At 44.6% G+C, this 20,578-nt stretch overlaps 1 protein-coding gene across 1 annotated transcript in view; it reads right to left on the reverse strand.

Moving 5' to 3' along the window:
• ST8SIA6 (ST8 alpha-N-acetyl-neuraminide alpha-2,8-sialyltransferase 6) overlaps positions 1-20,578 on the reverse strand; it is a 138,047-nt gene that overhangs the window by 42,944 nt on the left and 74,525 nt on the right. Inside the window, exon 3 of the mRNA XM_068538990.1 lies at positions 7,831-7,920. Coding sequence (XP_068395091.1) covers positions 7,831-7,920 — 90 coding nt within the window. The remainder of the gene's footprint in view (positions 1-7,830; positions 7,921-20,578) is intronic.

Genomic DNA, 20,578 nt, shown 5'->3' on the forward strand with positions numbered 1-20,578 from the left:
GGAGATCTTAGTTCCTTGCCATGTGGACCTCTCAGTGTCCCCATGACATGGTAGCTGGCTTCCCCCAGAGCAAGCAACCCAAGAGCAGGCAAGGCAGAACTATCAAATCCTTTTATGACCTGCCCTTGAAATCCCACATCGTTATTTCTGTGATACCGTACTGGTTACACAGGGCAGCCCTATTCAGTGAGGCAGGGGAAAAGCAAGTAAATACCAGGAGGAAATGATCATTGGGTGCCATCTTGGAAGTCTGGCTACTACAAATAGTAAAGAAACGATACCTTTAACATATTTGAAAGTGGTGAACAAAAGTATCAATGACAGATTTGCTTTCTTTCTCCATCCCACTTCTAAAATTGGAAATAATTCCTAATGTGAATACATAATCAAGATTGCAGTATAACGAGAAAGTCAGTGTTTCAGTTTTCCTCTGAGGGAAAATTCGGTTTTGTTTCCACCGACAAACACTTATAATCAAATAATTCACAATTCCAATCTTCAGCATGGTAACGAATGATACTAAGCAACTCTTGCCACGTATTAACTAAGGAATTCAGACTAGAATTCCTCTAGTTACCTTCTAGCAGCAACAACCACATGCAAAATATTTTATTTCCCACCTTTTCATTAACTGGTTGCCTGACTCTGAACAAGTCATAATCCCACTTTTATCTTTAAACTGAGGCAATTAGATTTTTTAGAAAAACAAAACTTACACATAAAAAAGTATACGGATTAGAAGAATTTAAGAGACTATTCCTTCAAGTTCTTAAATTGTATGATGGTTTACTTCTTATGTATTCTTTGAGGCACAGAATGATGGCTAAACCACCTTTTGATAGACTTGACACAACTGCAAAAAAAAAAAAAACTTTCCAGAGACTTCTATCATAGCCTCGATGTTAGCTCACCCGCCCCAACTTAAAAATTTATACCAGCAAACACAGCCACTCCTCTGGTTACCAAGAGATACATCACAAGATATTAAGAACATACCAAGCTGGTATGAATGGCGGTTTTGTGTTAACTTCTTCTTTCTGACCTCAATACCAAGGAAAGGAAGTAGGGCTAGATTTTAAGGGCTAGTCCTTAAAAGCTGACCACAAAAGGCAAGTTAAAGGGTCAGAGATGAAAAGACAGACAAAAGTGTGGGTATCTCTTTAAGAAGCAAAGAAAGCACCATAGATTTAAAGCTAGATGAACAAGTCGTATATCACTCTATGCCGAGAAAATCTTGTATTATGACCACAAACCGTTTTTCCTGACAGACAAGTGAAAACTTAGGAATACTTGCTTTGTTAACAGGCTGTCAAGTGATATGTTCAGAGTCACGTTTTTTTTTAAACCTGATCTGCCATAATTTATACTTCTTCTTTTCAAGCTGCAATTCAGGTCATGCTGTGCTCTCTGAGATAATAAACAGGAAGAACGCTTGGGGCCAGCCTTCAATTCATTTTGCCTTTCACCCTGCAAAACAGAGCCTTCGAACAGACATCTTCAGGATGCCCCATTAAGATGATCCTTTCAGAAAATTCTCTTGTTCTCAGTAATTTTAAATGGTATGGCATGAAATAGCTCATCAAACATACACACTCACCAAGCAGTGTATGGTTCAAGCCACACCTAGCCTATGCAAGCCTGTGTTCCAAACCTTAATTCTGAGAATCTGAATCTTACCAAGAAAAGCTATTTGAACACGAGCAACTTTTTCATGCCCTGGTGATTGTGCAGGAAGTTACAGGGCAGTGGCTTACACTCTGTGCCTAAGAAGAGCTCTAAATATCTCCTTTCACTAGAAGTATTATTTAAACTACTCAAGTGTTCAGAAGATATAAGAGATTGCTGTTGTTTAAGAAAAATGTTTCCTTCCTTCTTTAAGGAAGACCTGAAGGGCCTAGAGTCAACAGAATGATGGAAACGGCAGAGCTATTTAATACACATGGCGCAGAAATATCTGGTTGACGTCACTGATTGGCGCTCCGTTTCCATAGCACAGCTGTTGCTGTAAGCAGCACCCCAGCCAGGAACTACGTCCCCCACGCCAAGCACGCACCAGCTCCACTCACATTCTATTGGCCAAGCCCAGTCACATGACCCGAAACATCTAGGTGGGCTAGTTCCAGCCAGTGGAACGTGAACGGAAGTGATGTGTGTCCCCTCCAAGCTGGGTGTGCTTTCTCCATAGCACCCTCTCCTTCAGCAGCAACCCTGGGATCACCTGTTGAAGATGTCTGCATCATAGGATGGAAAGAGCCAGAATCCCTGAGTCAGTACTCAGAGGACAGTTGCCTGATCAGGAAGGAATATCTATACTGAATGCTGCATGAGAGAGAATACAAGATTGTGTTATGACACTGCGTTTGGGGAGATTTTGTTGGAGTAGTTCATCTACCCTGACCAGGTGGTGGAAACTGAAGAAACATAGATGTACATTTTCTTGGGATCCAGGATCATCTGGGAAAATGGAAGAGGAACACAGGAAGAAAAAGGCACAGGAACAGAGGCAGCAAAACCTAAGATGGGGAGGAATGAGTTCATTTCCTGGATCAGCCCCTCTGAAGTATCTGCTTTTGAAAACCCAGCTCAGTGGTCTGAAACAATGTGGACTAAGATGGACAACTCAGATATTCATACGGTCAACATTTTAAAATAATATACACATAGCACAAAAGATTACAAATAATCTTTGCCATACTGAAAAATGCAAACTAGCAGTGATAAGATGGCTAGGTAGTATGTTAAAGATTTTTTCTCATAAATTTATTTATTTATTTATTTATTTATTTATTTTTGTTGGCATTGGGTCTTCGCTACTGCATGCAGGCTTTCTCTAGTTGCGGTGAGCTACTCTTCATTGCTGTGCATGGGCTTTCGCTAGTTGCGGTGCATGGGCTTCTCATTGTGGTGGCTTCTCTTGTTGGGAAGCACGGGCTCCAAGCGCATGGCTTCAGCAGTTGTGGCACATGGGCTCAGTAGTTGTGGCTCGTGGGCTTCAGTAGTTGTGGCACATGGGCTCGGTAGCTGTGGCTCACGGGCTCTAGAGCGCAGGCTCAGTAGTTGTGGTGCACGGGCTTAGTTGCTCCGTGACATGTGGGATCTTCCTGGACCAGGGCTCGAATCTGTGTCCCCTGCATTGGCAGGCGGATTCTTAACCACTGCGTTACCAGGGAAGCCCCAGCTAGGTAGCATTTTTTTTTTTTAATAAATTTATTTATTTATTTATTTTTGGCTGCGTTGGGTCTTCGTTGCTGCACGTGGGCTTTCTCTAGTTGTGGCGAGCGGGGGCTACTCTTCGTTGCGGTGTGCGGGCTTCTCATTGCGGTGGCTTCTCTTGTTGCGAGGCATGAGCTCTAGGCGCGTGGGCTCAGTAGTTGTGGTGCACGGGCTTAGTTGCTCCGAGGCATGTGGGATCTTCCCGGACCAGGGCTCGAACCCGTGTCCCCTGCATTGGCAGACGGATTCTTAACCACTGCGCCACCAGGGAAGCCCAAGGTAGCATTTTAGTTCATGATAATGCTTTATCTGGGAGACACCTGGTAAAAAAGGTTTGGGATGGAGAAACCCAGAGGAACATTCAGGGAGAAAGGATGAGATAATAAAAAACAGAAAACTTCAGATTCAAAGTAAGAGACAGAGCCAGAGAAGTGAAAGATAGGTTTCAAAAAGGAGTTGAAGTTTATGGATAATTTTTTAAGAGCTAGAAATTAGAGATGGTAGAGGAAATGCTTTGAGGATCTAAGAAGTATATTTATTCATTCATTAGTCTAATCCCACAAATACTTACTGAGCAACTACTATGTGCTGAGCCCTGTGATAGGCACCATGGACAGACCCACAAACTCATAGTCTTGGAGCTCATAGTCTTAAACAGAAAATAAAGAATTGTGATACATGGTACCCCATCCCAATGGTCTTCCCAATGGCAACTGTTTAACTTCCTTTTATTGAAAAATGTAGTCAAGACCAGTGGGAGACAGAGCACTGTTTCCCTCCCACTCTAGTGCCCTCTTCCTAAATTCTGTTTTAGCATCTGAAATGGACAAATTGGCTGAAGAAAGAGAAAATTCTAACTCTTTAACAGACCATGACAGAAACAGAGCTAAATCATTATTTCTAAGAAAATGAAATTGCCTTTTATCACCATGCACCGAATAGCTTTCCTGACTGTCCCCTGTACGTCTGTAACAGCAGTGGTCGCACAACGCACGGTTCCAGACAATAGACAATACAACTGAACAAATTAGTCTCCTGAGTGCAAAATAACACTTTCATAACAATGGGTAATTCATGCCTACTTTCTCTAGACCTTTGCCGAACAGAATAACAGTGCAGGCTAATTACACGAGCTGGCTCATGTGCAGGTCATGAAAAGGCATCCCTCTAAAGAAGAGCCGAGAAAAGGTCTGAGCGCCAAATCCAAAACAATAGGAAAAAAGTGAGAGAGCAAACATGAGAACATATGCCCAGGCAATCTCATTAGCATGCTGCAGTTAACCATATTTGTGGACGCCCATAGAAGAGTTGTAAAATTCTCTGCCTTGAAAAACAATATCACCTTCCATGATTAAAGAACTTTCCACCACATTATCTCAAGTGCTTTGCTCCAAAGTACAGCTATGGGTCATGGTTACGTTAAGCACTTTTGTCACTTTGTGGAACGAAGACAGTTCGTATCAGAGAGAGAGAGGTGAAGAGAGTCAGTTGAAACTTTCACACGCTGACTCACATGTCGGGCAAGGAATACAACAGGCTTGTCGCAGGGAAAGGGGAGCAAGGACCAATTTTTCCAACTTCTACTCTCATGAGGCGTGGTGCCGCAAGACATTTGGAATTTGAGTCCCTCAGGAAAAGGTTCAGAAAGAGCCCAGCAAACAACAAGCAAAACAATGGCTCCAATATGATCAAAACAGATACGCGGTGGCATCTATATAATGCATGAGCTGCTTTACATCCACCTCAAAATTCAATGTATTTATTCTGCAAGAAAAGCAGCGTTTGCAACTGTTAGTTCTGGCCCATCTACCATAAGCAAGGATCCTGGCAGAAACAGTGGCCTGCTCAAACTGAGTCATTTAAGAAAAGCTTAAAGGAGGCACTTTTCCCAAAGTCCTGGGCTGGATGTAGGAAAATCCAAATACAGTTATCAGGGGATCATTAAGAGCTCACCCCTAGGCTGAAGAGTCCAGTGGAGGGAATGAAGTGAAAAAGGAGAGAGAGAGACACTTAACAAAAGTCATGACCTTCATTAAGGATGGAACACCTTCCTTCGGTCAAGGATGTAATTCGCCTGCAGCAACATCACAAGAGAAAAGCTTCTTTTCATTCCTCCGTCTTCCTGATCCATTTCTAGGCTCTCCCCTGAGTCAAATCCAAAGAAAACCAGCTGACAAAGGAGCCAGGAGCCTGTGGATGAAGCCCCTGTAGGTCGGCCTCCCAGGGCAGAGGGACACAGACCAAACTGTGGCGAAGGGAGAGAAGCGGGTCACATGCAGCAAATGCAAGTACGCAGCACAGTGGATTTCTCTAGGGCACTTAAGCTCCTCAGTTGTAATTTAAGGAAGAGAAAACAAACATTTCCAGAGGACTATCCATTGTAATAAACTGAGCTAACATACAGGAACATACAGGGTTGGATTGTCAAACCAGATTCACTCAAATCAGAAATCTTACTGGGTAGCAGGCTTTCCCACTAACTTCAAGGATCCAGGTTGTCGGCAGGCTCAGACAAAGCAGAGGCACCTGGGACGTCACAGGGGGCCTCCCCGGTCCTGGCTTCCTGCACTGGACGTGCGCCTCTGGCCCAGAAGGGTAGGTGAGGCCTCTAAGTGAGGTCCCTGGGTTCCTTACACAGCAGGAACGTTTAAACTAGGAAACATTTCACCGTACACCTAGAGAGCTGGACAGCCCACGTGCCGCTCTCCAGGGAGACCTGCCTCACGGATCCTGGGTTCCATTTAATGTAAGTAATTCCTCAGGCAGGGAGCAGACTGCTAGGACATTCAGTGGATAACGTCCCTTCCTCCCAGCGAGTATTACTAGTCTATTACCCAAGGTCTAGTTGAAAGGAGATTAGACCAGGCTGCCTACCTCAGTTTCCTTTCCCCCCCGGGTCACCCTCCAGGGATGGAAGTACATGGATTACAGGCAGCTTTAACTGCTTCCTCCCGTAAACCATTTTTAACATTAAAGGAGGAAGAGATGTGTGCGTGTGTGTGTGTGTGTGTGTGTGTGTGAGAGAGAGAGAGAGAGAGAGAGGTGTGGAGGAGGAGGAGGAGAGGAAGACAGAGGAGAGAGAATGACTGATTGCCAGACTGATTATTAGGAAGAAAAAGAGAAGGAAAGGCCGCTGGGTCTCCCTTGCGCAAGACTGCCATGAGGAACCCGCTCTCCCTCTCACCCTGAACAACTTTCCGACTCGGTCAGGCAAGTGCACAGTGACATGCAACTCTGGTAAGTCCCTTCCAGGGAGATTCACAGGTGCCGGCCCAGGCCCCGCCCGAAGGCGCGTCCACCCTGCCCCGCGCCGCCAGACTCTGCCCCTTCCCGGGACGGCCCAGGCAGCGCCTCTACCATCGGACTCTCAGGCCACGAGTAGCTCTTCCTTGCATGTAGCTCGGAGCTTTTCGAACTCCTTTTCCCCAGTTCGGAGAAGATGGTGCTGGAGACTCTCTGAAATACAGGATTGTCAGCAGGTGTGGGAAGCTGGGAGTGAACCACAGCTGGGACTGGGGCGGGGGTCAACCTGTCAACCTTCATGGGACTGTAAGCGGCTCGATACAGGTGTGCGTTGTTCTAGACTAGGGTCTGGAATGCCACGGGGTTCTCAAAAAGAGTGAGGGCCTAGAGAATCTGAGCTGGTAAAACTACACAGAGTGTCTAGTGAATGTGGATTCAGGGACAGATACGTAGAGTCCCCAGTGCCAGGGTCGGACCCTGGTCTGCACAGTTCAGCCCCTCACCCGACGGAGCTTCTCCAAGCCCAAGGTCATGGCCTCCATGTGAAGTCTTTTTTTAAAATTTTTATTGGAGTATGGTTGCTTTACAATGTTGTGTCAGCCTCCACTGCACAACAAAATGAATCAGCCAGACATACAGATACCACCCCCCGTTTGGACTTCCCTCCCATTTAGGTCACCCCAGCGCATTAGGTAGAGTTCCCTGTGCTCTACAGTATGTTCCCATCAGTTGTCTACTTTATACAGAGTATCAATAATGTATATGTGTCAATCCCAGTCTCCCAATTCCTCCCACCCACCCCTTTCCCCCTTGGTATCCATACATTTGTTCTCTACATCTGTGTCTCTATTTCTGCTTTGCAAATAAGATCATCTATACCATTTTTCTAGATTCCACATATATGCGTTATTGTCTGATATTTGCTTTTCTCGTGAACAGTCTTATTTTCCAAATGATTTCAAAGATGCCATGAAACATTTTTTGACACTTACAAAACACCTATTTTAAAATTAAATGAGGGCTTCCCTGGTGGCACAGTGGTTAAGAATCTGCCTGCCAATGCAGGGGACACAGGTTCGAGCCCTGGTCTGGGAAGATCCCACGTGCCGCAGAGCAACTAAGCCCATGCGCCACAACTACTGAGCCTACGCTCTAGAGCCCGCGAGCCACAACTACTGAAGCCCGCACGCCTAGAGCCCGTGCTCCGCAACAAGAGAAGCCACCGCAATGAGAAGCCCACGCACCAAAACGAAGAGTAGCCCCAGCTCACCACAGCTAAAGAAAGCCCGCACAGCAAGGAAGACCCAGTGCAGCCATAAATAAATAAATAAAGTTCCATTAAAAAAAAAATTAAATGCAAAGAGTAGAACTTACTTTCTCGTTTTGTTAGATAAAGTCTCCAAGCCGGCTTGCAGATTTTGGCATCTCTCTGTCGGCGGGAGGAACTTCTCGTTCAGATATGTGCTGTTTTGTGAAAGAGATTAAAAAATAGATTGATTTAAAAGGAGAGCTTATGAGATACGGTTAACAAAAAGCAGATTTAATTGATAAAGTGGGCCCAACTGAGGTCTGATTTTCATCCCTTTATTGGATTTCTCTGTGGAAAAGGAAATTGATATTTTCACCTCGGACAATGGGTCTAAATTAAAAAAGAAAAAAGAAAGTTGACTGACATGATAAAGTCAAACAGAACAGAACACTCCATGGGGGACTGTATTTTCAGGTTCTCATATTTTGAGGTTAGTATGTACAATGAACAAGTTATTGAATAGTTTTAATCATTGTGTATGTAAACAGGCTTTATTTTTAAAAGATGTCTCTGGCTAGGAAGCATGCAGGCACAGGAGATCAGTAATTCTCTCCCAAAAGAAGGCAAGATAAATCTGGCCTTTGATTATTACAGTAGCTGTGATACAGGGTCTGTTGCTATTGTTTTATGAACTTGGAAAAACTGGAGTTGGAACAAAACCAAATCACAAAGCGAATTAAGGAAATGGGTCATGGAGTCGGGCTGCCTAACAAGCCTTGCGGACACATGTGTGCTACTGAACTGATTGAAGCCTCTGTTTCTGCATCTCTAGTCCTTACCCCATAGCGCTATTGTCATGATATATACACGATAGAGGAAACAATGAAAAGCACCTGGTACCACGCCTACCACAGTAAATGCCCAAAAAAATATCAACCACCACGTTCCCTACACTTCAAAAACATACACACACAAAAAACAAAACAAAAAACAAAACAAAAAAAAACATACACACAACTCCAGCTTCCTGGTAGTGCATCTATTTAATCATCCTGAAGGTATTTGCTGAGGACCTAATACGTGCTGGGAGCCAAGCACAGGAGACTTAGGATACGGAGCTGGATAACACAGCAAATAGTCCTTTTCCCTAGTGGAGCTTGCAGTCTGTTTAAAGAGAACGATGTATATCAAACAAACAGCCACAGGAATGAATACCGAATTCTGATCTGTGGTTAGGATCCTGAGGACAGCAGTGGGTGCCATGGAGGACTGTAGTGGGGAGCTGCCTGCATCCTGGGGGCGGGGGGCCTCTGAGAAAGTGTCATTTGAGTGGAGATCCCCAGGGTGATCCAAGGGCGTTACTTTGGGAAGAGGGGGGAACATTCCAGATAGAGGGGAAAGCATGTGCAAAGGCCCCAGAATGTTTGAGGAGCTGAAAGGAGGCCGGTGGGGCTCAAGGCTGAAAGGCTAAAGGGTGTCTGGAGCAGTAAGTAGGGGCCACAGCACACAGGCCTGGTGAACCAGGCTTAGAATGGACCCTAAGAACACGGGGAGCAATAGGAGGTTAGGGGCGGGGAGTGATGGATGGGCCTGGCCTCATGTGTGTTTTAAGTAGTTGACTGAGAAATGAAACGAGAGGAAGCAGGACTACAGAGAAGGTGGGAAAGTTAGGAGGCTTCTGCAGGGCTCCAGGAGAGAGAGGACGGCAACTTGCTTTGCCGGCCAGGACGGAACAGACTATGATGTGCTCGCAGACATCACCCAATGGCAGTGGCTTTGCATCACAAAGGTCTGTTTCTTACTCATGAAATGCCCACTAGACACTGGGTAGCTCTCTAGGGCGGCCGTGCTCCCTGCAATCTAGGAATACTGCGTACTGCACTCTTGGGGCACCTTCCTTTCAACAACCCACTTCCATAATCGCTGTGGCAGGAGAAGAAAGTGCTGGAAGGTCTTACTCTGTATCCGGATGCTTCAGCCTGGCCAGAACTAGCTGCATGCCCGACCTGACTGCACAGTGGTTGTCAGAAAAGGGCAATCATCCTCTGTGCCCAGAGAAAGAGGCGATCGGGATCCAAGAGTGGACCAGAAGCCCACATCCACTTGCCCACTGGCAGGAAGAGAGGATGAGAGATTTGAGATCTATACTGGAGGTAAAACTGACAGGACTTCATAATAAGTTGGATATGGGAGGTGAGGTAGCAGGAGGTATCAAGGTAAAGATATAAACAAGAGAGATGCATAATTAATCCTCCAGAAGTGCTGTCTAAAAAGACAGTGCACAAAATACATATGGGCTCACAAAATCCCTCTTTATCTTTTTTCTTTTTTTTTGGCTGCATTGGGTCTTCGTTGCTGCGCGCGGGTTTTCTCTAGTTGCGGCGAGCGGGGGCTACTTTGTTGCAGTGCGTGGGCTTCTCACTGCCGTGGCTTCTCTTGTTGTGGAGCACAGGCTCTAGGCGCGCAGGCTTCAGGAGCTGTGGCACGTAGGCTCAGTAGATGTGGCTCGCGGGCTCTAGAGTGCAGGCTCAGTAGTTGTGGCGCACGGGCTTAGTTGCTCCGCAGCATGTGGGATCTTCCTGGGTCAGGGCTCAAACCTGTGTCCCCTGCATTGGCAGGCAGATTCTTAACCTCTGCGCCACCAGGGAAGTCCCTCCCTCTTTATCTTGATACGATTTTCTCCCCCTCCCCACTTCCTTCCTCCTTCTGTCTACGTGCCTCACCTTCTGTGCTTTCTGAATGTATTACCATACTTTCCAAGGATTTGTTTATTTCTAATTTGCTGTGTATTTTATTCAGGCAGCACCGTTAATGAAGTGAATTACCGAGCCAGCAGTGCTTTGAATTTTGAAGGCTTCGCAAGACTGAATTGTGAAACTGTGACACACAGGCACCCAGGGTTCGGTGTCAGAGCACTTTCCTTAAATCGGAGAGTATCCTTGTTAATAAAAAGTCCAAACAGCTTTGCCCAACTGAAATCACAGAAGGCCCATGGAAAGCACATGAGGGTACCTGCGGGGAAGTAGAGGTGAGAGAATGAAGCCAGAGGGACAAAAGGGGCCTTAGGTGTCAGCCAGAAGGGCCAGCCTTGAATCTGGGCTCCACTCTCTGACCTTGGCCTTTAAATCCAGGAGTTACCTTTTTAAAATCTTTACTCAATAAGGTAGTTTATAGGGATGCTACAGATTGAATGTTTGTGTCCCCCCAAAATTCATAGGTTGAAACCCTAGCCCCCAAGGTGATGGTATTAGGAGGTGGGGCTTTGGGAGGTGATGAAGTCATGCGGAGGGGGTGATCATGAATGGGATTAGTGCCCTTATAAAATCGGCCCAAGAGGGCTTCCTGGTCCCCTTCCGCCTTGTGAGGTTACAATGAGAGGATGACTGTCTCTGGGAAAGTGGGCTCTCCAGACACCAGACCTGTACATGCTATGATCTTGGACCTCTAGCCTCCAGAACTGTGAGAATTAATTTCTGGTATTTATAAGCCACTCGGTCCAGGTCTAGCAGCCTGAATGGACCAAGACAAGGGATTACATGGGATGGGTATAAAAACAGCTGATACACGGAAGTTACTAAATAAATGTTGTGTTCTTGTTCTCCTAAATGCATTCTGTGTTGTTTCCTCAGTTGTTGTTATTACCATAGGGGACGGTATGGTAATACTTCTCCCACCCACAGAAGTCATTTCACAGTGAAAGGAACAGAAAGAGGAGCCCCTTGAGTTCCCTCTCTCCTGCCCCCTTTTGATTCAAAGGATCTTCCTAGTTTTCTTCCTTTTCATCGAATGTCATTAAAATCTTCCTAGGAAAATGCTAAAATACTGACCTGTGGAACCCATAAACTTCAAATGTTTGTCTACATTAGGCATCTGGCCAATATAGCCCCTTTCAGTGCCTCTTAGACAAGACTCCTAGCTCATGCTGTTTTCAACAATGTTTGTTATTCAAAGTGACAGAAATACAAATTAACAATATAACCGCCATGTTTTAAGATGCTTGAAGACCTGACACCATAAGAGATGCCAGGACCCGTGGAGAAGTGGAAGGCATTAGACCTTCCAGGGAGAGGGCTAGACCATCAGTCCTCTCCGTTGTGGGAATAAATGAGAATTCGACGTTCCTTAGATCTGAGCTCGTGAGGAGAACCACAAGGGAGTTACTCGCTCTTGAGAGAGGAAAAGAAGAAACCTTCCCAGGTCTGAGTTGAGAGAGGTCATGATCCTATTTGAGAAGATGGCATCCACCACAGATAAAGACATTAGAATAAATCCTCCTCAACATCTGATTTGCAGACATCTCTCAGACAAGGCAAAGGGGACAGAGAGAAATACAACGAGATGAAAGTAGGAAATCCAAAGACCTGGGGTCACAAGTAACCTGGCAGAAGATGAGATGGCTACAAGTCGTGTGGGCTGATTTATAACCCGAGGAAGGATGACTGGGGACCAGGTTGGAATGGCCCATCCAAAAGGACTGGATGTTCAGGGAGAACTTGAAATGGTAAAGGAAGCAGCAGAGAAAGCACATCAGAGCCTGCTGCTGCCGGGGATCTCACATTTAGGTAGAAGTCTAGGATATGAATGGAGAGGGACCCCTGCCCCCCACAAACTAACTCAAGTTGGCGGTCTGAGCAGTTGGGTCTGGGAGACAAAAATAAACTCTAAGAACCAAAATCTCTGGGGCCAGACTCTCATGGGTTCAAAATAAGATAATAGATAATTATCTATTATAAAGATAATAATTATCTTTCCATCAACTCTGATAGCTTTTTTTTTTTTTTAATTTCAATTTGCTGGTGAAAGCCCTTTTAAAGAACTTCTTACCAGAATTAGCCAAAGAAGAGAAAAGAATCAGCCTACATACAATTTGCCAAATATACAGTGGAGAGTGCCTCCCAGGACAAGTCATGGAGGGACGGTGGCCATACTCCTGGAGATCTGCTAGAACCTGATGAACCAAGTTAGTGCTTGAGGCGTCCCAGACCAGAGAGCTGAGATGGCTCTAATTGCCCTGCCAATGTCTCTTTAATTGCTCCATTACAAGATCACAATCTCTGCTTGCACGTCACTAGACAAGCTTGCTTGTCTGCTCATTTGTGGCATGGGTAGCATCTCACCAGCATGCCCAAGTTCCTGCTCCTTCAACATTCTGTCACATCCACCTTGCAAATCTGCCATAATGGAGCAATACAGCCTCTGGCCTAATGCATTCCTATACCTGCCCCCTGAGGACTGCTGGGAACAAAATCACCCAGGTAGGTGGGTTGGTGCCTTGATAAGTTCATGGTGTCCAGTACGCTAGGCCCTTTCCCTTCTGCTCCATCCTCACGGTCCCCGAGGTGGGTGGTCCTGCATACACATCTGATCGTGTCATTTCCCTTCCGTGTCCCCCCTCAGCCTCAGAGGGACACACAGAGCCATCCAGGACCTGGTCCTTGACCGTAATTCCAGTCTCATCTTTTACTGACAGTTTGCTAACCATTAAATGGTACAAATTCCTCTTTTTCCTTTCCTTGCGAGTCTTAGATTATGGATTTTGATTGCTTTTATTATTTAATTACAGGATTTATTTTTTTGGTACCGGCAACCAAGCCTTCAGGCACGTTTTCATCACTGCAGTATGTCACGGGGGGAAAAAAAATCTTTAATAAGATTAGGGGAAAGATACACAAAAACAAGCATTTCTGCTATCATTGTTATCTAAGTGGCTGATCTGAAATTCTATCTTCATAAGTCAGACTTGAGTTGAAAACCAACTGGCAAGATTTCACAATATAGCAAGAAGCTTAGAGACTACAATGGGTACTGAAAACTAATAATAATTAAGGCTCTGAAAATGCAAAGAATATCTCTTAACCAGAACAAGTGATTCAGTCCCTACAAAGTAATGTCATCATTATTTAGTCGGTATCCACAAGGACCACTAAAACACAGAGTTAATGACTTTTAATTAATGTAATATGCATTCAGTCCCTGGACAAATAAAACATCCCAAAGAATCATTTGCTTGTAAGTGACTAAGGAGTTTCAAGAACATCCAAATTCTTTTTTTTTTTAATTAATTAATTTATTTTTGGCTGTGTTGGGTCTTAGTTGTGGCACGCAGGCTCTTTGTTGCGGCGCATGGGCTTCTCTCTAGTTGTGGCGCACGGGCTCAGTAGCCCTGTGGCATGTGGGATCTCAGTTCCCCGACCAGGGATTGAACCCATGTCCGCTGCATTGGAAGGCAGATCCTTAACCACTGGACCACCAGGGAAGTCCCAAGTTCTTGGGACATCCAAATTCTATTTACAGTGACCAGAAAGGGGGCAAAAACTGAGTTGTGAATCTAAATGAAAAGCTTAAAACCGAATCAACTTTATTATCTCTGAAGAAAGAATTTCTTAACAGATGGGGAACACAGCCTAAAAATGGAAAATCCAAAGAATAGGAATTGTTCTATCTACGTACCTTGCACACTCCTTCCCCGTTCCTGGGAAGAGATGCTGATGAGCCAGGAGTGCGTCCTGACCATCAGCAGAAACCCCCGTCCACTGGTGTGACAAGTGGCCTGCCAGCTCTAGGACAGAGGGGACAGGGGCCAACTGTGCTCACTTCAAGCTCATCAAGCAAACACCTAATTATCATGTGCACCCCGTGCCATGCAAGTTCCCCGAGGGAGAAAGGCAAGCATCCCAGCCTACCGGGAGAGTTTGATTACTCTCTTTAATTGACAAATTAATATTCTGGCTTATGAGTGTGGTGAACACAAGTCTGCCTTTGAAATCAGACCCAAGAACTGACGAAATCAAGTCTTGGTGTCTACAGAGATGAGGGGAAGACCCTGGCCAACCTCTTTGTTCAGTCACTCACCAGGCATCTGTGCCACAGAGAACTACGGCTACTGGAGAAAGGATGGGGACAAGACCGTGTCCCTGTCGCCTTGGAGCAAAGAGTCTGGTGCAGAGGGCAGACAAGTAAGCACACGCTTACCATGCTGAGTCTGCAGAATGGATGCTGGCTATTTCCCACCATCACGTTACTTTCAAGAAACCATGAATCTGTGTTTCGGTGGATATCATTTAATTCAAAATATTAAGAACTGCTCTGAAAATGGCTACATTAGAATTTCACTTCCTTATACATGAACACTGCAGCCACCTTAACTTGCAGAAATTTCTACAAATAATCTCTGCTAACTTGGTTTTTCACCTTGACTTTTACCTGTCTTTGGTTACCCTTGACAAAGATTAACTAACTCTCTTACTAAATCAGTTACCCTAAGGTATTCTGGTCCCTCCACCACTGTTGAAAGATAGTTTTCAAAAATGGACAATCATAAATATCATACAGATATGAAATGAACATGCATTAAAGATTTTCTTTTATTCCCCATGAGGGAACCAGTTCAAAGCAGAAGCCACAGAACACACAGACTTATAGATCAGAAGTACTGAAATGAATGTGCAAATAGAAGGAAGTCCATTGGACCGCTACCAGATAGGATGTAATTTGCATATTTAGAGATAATTATTTTGTGTTGCTCTGAGTTAACTACATCTTGCAGAGCTGTAAAATTGTTCCCAGGAGGATCAGCACCAGCTAACTCAGAGGTGTGTGATCTGAACAATGCCAGTGTACCCACCGAAGCGCACAACTTCCCCTAAACCATTAACAGTATCACTGCCTACCACTATAAAGTTAAAGGAAGGATCAAGAGTAATGAAGCTAAAAGACTTTCACTCCATCTAACTTGCAGTCTCCTCCACTCCACAGCTTGCCCAAGGGGAACAGGTGGACCTGGTTTAGGTATAAGTCCTCCGAGGCACACAGGGGGCACCGCCTCACCTAAGCAGGTTGAAGTGAGGGTTACCAGAAGGACAAGTCTGATATGGAGATTGATTTAAACTTCAAGTCCAGATGGGCAAGAGGAGGGTCAAAGTAGAGGTAAAATAAAATAGGAGCAGACTGAGAACAAATGGAAGAAAACAAGTGACTAGCACTGGACCATTCGTGCCTCTTTTCACTGGTCCTTGAGTGTGAGATCCTTGGGGCCTTGAGATCAACTCAAAAGTGTAGACAGGATGGAATTGCTCTCAGTACAGTGTTTCCAAGTCTTTTAAAACCCACCTCCAACAATATTTTCTTACTTGATACAGCCAAGATTATTCTGACCTTTCTTTTTTTTTTTTAAAGGATATTATCTATTTATTTATTTTTATTTCTGGCTGTGTTGGGTCTTCGTTTCTGTGCGAGGGCTTTCTCTAGTTGCAGCAAGTGGGGGCCACTCTTCATCGCGGTGCGCGGGCCTCTCACCAGCGCGGCCTCTCTTGTCGTGGAGCACAAGCTCCAGACACGCAGGCTCAGTGGTTGTGGCTCACGGGCCTAGTTGCTCCGCGGCATGTGGGATCTTCCCAGACCAGGGCTCGAACCCGTGTCCCCTGCATTAGCAGGCAGACTCTCAACCACTGTGCCACCAGGGAAGCCCTGACCTTTCTTTAATGTGGTTTGAATTTGCAAACCTTGGATAAACTGAGTATATTTTTGATACTAATATCCAGATTCCTTGATGCAAAAATTCTGATATGCTTTCCTGGTTAAGCATGAAGATGATAACAGCAACATCCATTGGATGGTCATCAGGTGCTATGTATTGTTGTAAACTCTATTCATGTGTCATATACTCCTCACAATGAATATACAAGGTAGGGACTGTGCCCATTTTATAGATGAGAGAAATAAGACACTGGAAGATTAAAGAACATATGTAAAGTCACTCTGTTAGAACTGGAGTAGAGTTTTGAACCCAGACACTACCTGTCTGTGTTCTTAGGCACTGTGCTATTCTACCTCCCCTTATAGAGAAAAATTTGTTCTTCAGTGGAGAGCTATCCATTGTCTACAGCACTCCCCACTCCAGGTTACCTGATTCTGAGTCTACAGGAACTGACAAATGGTCTCTCCTTGACCAAACTCTAGTCAAGCTCCTCTGAGGTCTTTTTCAACTAGGACCCATTTGTGGGTATGTCCTTAAGAGACCAGTTTTAACAAGAACCCTGCTAAGTCAGCTTATCCAGAATCCCCCATCCTCCCGGTGTGATCCCCCTTGCTACCTGACCAAATTCCTCATCCTCCACCATTCCCCAGGCAATATCCAATCACCCTGGTCTGCCTTTGGCAAGATTCCTAGCAGGCTGGTTTGGCGAGAATCATCCCTTACCCCTTGACGTTCCCTCCACTGACCCCCACCTGCTCCTTGGCTATAAATTCCCACATTTCCTTGTTGGATTCAGAGTTGAGTCCAATCTCTCTCCCCTACAGCAAAACTCCACCCATTGCAGTAGTACTGAATAAAATCTGCCTTGCCCGCCTGTCCTTTAACAGAGCTATTTTGCAATTCTATGTATTGAAGTTAAGTGATAGCAACATAAAACAATTCTTATCTACGGGCATGCAAATGGGTTATGTCCAGTGGAGAGACAACCCTTCCCCACAGTGGGAAAATCTGTTTTGTCTCCCTTGCCATGTTCATCTCAATATTCCTGACCTATAAATGCGTCTGTTCCTTTGAACTGGCTGTCACCCCTTACCAGCCTCTTCACCGATGAGTTAAATAAAATTTTAAAAAGTGTTCATTTTCATATCTGTATGAGAGCCACGATTTTACCTTTTTATTAAAATTATCTTTTAACACTCTGAATGAGCGTGCTGGAAGCATCTGCAAATTGAATAAACACGACCTGATAAAGAGGACAAACTTTGGTGGCACACATCACGGTTCAGATGCCTACTCTGCTACATACTCGATGCTTAGCCCCGTAAAAATTATTTAGCCCCTCTATGCTTTCAGCTTCGTGTGCAGAATGAGGTGATTACTATCTCCCTGATAGATCTGATGCAAAGTTTGTAACTGATAATGCATAAAAAACGCTCAGCACGATGACTGGAGCAGAGAGCCCACCTAGGCAGTGCTCAGCCGGAGTCCTCAAGGCGGCCGTCAGGATCACGGAATGCCTCTTGAAGCAGTGCTTCTCAAACTGCAACGTGCCCATGAATCACCTGGGAAATTTACTAAAACGCAGCTCTGGGATGGGGCCTGCTCTTCTGCATTTCTAACCAGCTCCCAGGTGACGCCAATCCTGCCGGACTGAGGATCACACTTTTGACAAAGCATGATAAGCCTCCTGGATCAAGTTCATCTGCTCTGATAGATTTTTCATAATAGGCTAGAGTAAGACCTGCAAGAAATGTGGGCCTGTCCTATGGCCAGAAGCATGAGCGGGGAGAAACAATGAAACACTTGACAGAACTACAAGAGTAAAATGAGCTAAGTTACCATGTCACTAAAGAAGAGGTTTTTTTTTTTTTTCTTTTTCAGATGAAGAGCTCAACCAAGGAAATATTGTAAGAGGAGATGTATGGTACTGAGAATATTTAACATAATTGCTTTCCTGAGTCAGACCCAGGGTTCATCTTCCCGGGAGCTCTGCTACAGAGAACACACACCCACCATCCCTAACACCTTCACTCAGGCTTAACCAGCCCGTCAAACGCACCGCTCCAACGGGCGTTATTCAAGCAAACTGGATGTAGCTGGAGGATGCAGTGTCTTCTGAAAAAAGGCCAATGGACTTGTGTGGGAAACATCTCTAAAATGTCCGTAAAATCCACATTTAAGTGTCCATATCAGCTATGCAACCCCAGTCGAGAAGTTCTTTGTCCCAACCAAAAAACAAATGAGGAAATTCCTCTGGCAACTAAATATCTCTTCAATAAAACTTGGAGAAGTGAATTCTGAGATAAGACCTTTAATGAGAAAATAACTTTTATTTACGTTCCGTACTGACTCTCTGGTGCTGTGTGAGATAGCACTTGATAATTTAAAAATACTTAAATATTAGAACCATAACCACTGTTATAAGTTTAGTCATCAAAGAGCAAAAACCCTCTTATAACCTGTAAGTTCATAGCTCATTTTAATATATTCATATTTCATACTCATTTTCAGGAAAGCATTAGTGAAACCGAGCAGGACCCTGCAGGGCCCTCCTGGGTACAAAAGCCCTTCCTTGCCCCTCCTCCCCATTACTAGTTTGCAGAAAAAGGCTTTAGTCTCCTAGGTCTTCCCTGAGTTCCAAAGAGCAGGCACAAGCAGTTACTAATAAGGAAAGTGAGCGAATGCAGAAACAAAGGAAGAGCAGTTTAACAAGAAAAGTCATGACAAGAGTTCAGTGATAAAACAGAGTCCTAATTCCTCCTCAAGGGATATGCATAATAATCTGATGCATATCTTTGTGGGTTTCTTCAGGAACCTCTCCCCCACCCAGGTGGAAGATGGTGACTACATGCTGTCCACAAGCACTAGACCCCAGACTGCTAAAGCCAGAAGGTCGATGACTGAGATTTTGGAAACGTCACCCTGTTACCTCACCACCAACCAATCAGAAGACAGTCATGCACCCTGCCGCCATCCCCCAAACGTTGCCTTTAAAAACTGTTCCCTGAAAGCCATCTGGGAGTTCAGGTCTTTTGAGCATTACCTGCCCATTCTCCTTGCTGGGCCCTGCAATAAACGCTGTATTTTCCTTCACCACAACCCGGTCTCAGTGGATTGGCTTTGCTGCGTGGTGGGCGAGGAGACCCAAGTTTGGTTTGGTAACATTAGGGTCAAACGCTGGGGACCTCATGTAGAAAACTGAATGGAATCTTCTTTAAAATAACAAAATGAGAATATACAAATCAATTTTCACTGCAAAGTAAAGGAGTTGTTACAGTGGAGGATTACTGGACTGAATGTCAATATTATGACATAGCATGAGTGTGTTTCGTGTTTGGTAATTGCAATCATTGTTGCTTCTGTTGTGGTCATCCATGTACAATGCTTGGTGTCAGTCTATTTATCTCTTGTAAAAAATAAAATACAGGGCTTCCCTGGTGGCGCAGTGGTTGAGAATCTGCCTGCCAATGCAGGGGACACGGGTTCGAGCCCTGGTCTGGGACGATCCCACATGCCATGGAGCAACTGGGCCCATGAGCCATAATTACTGAGCCTGTGCGTCTGGAGCCTGTGCTCCGCAACAAGAGAGGCCTCGATGGTGAGAGGCCCGCGCACCGCGATGAAGAGTGGCCCCCACTTGCCGCAACTAGAGAAAGCCCTCACACAGAAACGAAGACTCAACACAGTCATAAATAAATAAATAAATAAATAAATAAAAGAACGTGAATTTCTAAAAAAAAAACTTAGCAAAACTTTCAAAAAAAATAAAATAAAATAAAATAAAATACAATACAGTGTGTGTGTGTGTGTGAAAAAAAAAACAAAAAACAAAACCCTATCAGTGAGTGGCAAGTGAAAACAAGCTCAGGGTTCCCACTGATTCTGCATTATGGTGAGTTGTATAATTATTTCATTATATATTACAATGTAATAATAATAGAAATAAAGTGCACAATAAATGTAAAAAACAAAAGAATAACAAAATGAACAAAGTTTAATAGGGTGGTACAATGGCTTCTGATCAGCAGAGCAAGGAAACTCTGAAGCAATGAAAACTGATGCCAAGACTGGACTCCAGTATGGAGAAGCTCCCCAGTAAGTGTGGAGACTCCCGGGAAATATATGCTATCAAAACAGAAATACTCCAAAGGCTAGTTGCTGAACACATCTGATCAGCGAGCAAAATCTTAATTTACTGATCTAATCAAGACTGGTGGATCTTACAAAGGCTGTTTGGGCTCACTTGTGGAATTCAGGTTAGTGTCATCAGAATGAAAATCACTGCAAAAAGTCTTTCAGAAACCATGTCCAAACATTCGGGGGCACCTGAGATATGAAATAAAATTATGAGAAGAGTATGTCATAATAAAATAAAAATAGCAAGTGGAATGTCATCT

This window comes from Eschrichtius robustus, chromosome 1 (genome assembly GCF_028021215.1).
Source record: "Eschrichtius robustus isolate mEscRob2 chromosome 1, mEscRob2.pri, whole genome shotgun sequence".
Lineage (NCBI taxonomy): Eukaryota > Metazoa > Chordata > Mammalia > Artiodactyla > Eschrichtiidae > Eschrichtius > Eschrichtius robustus.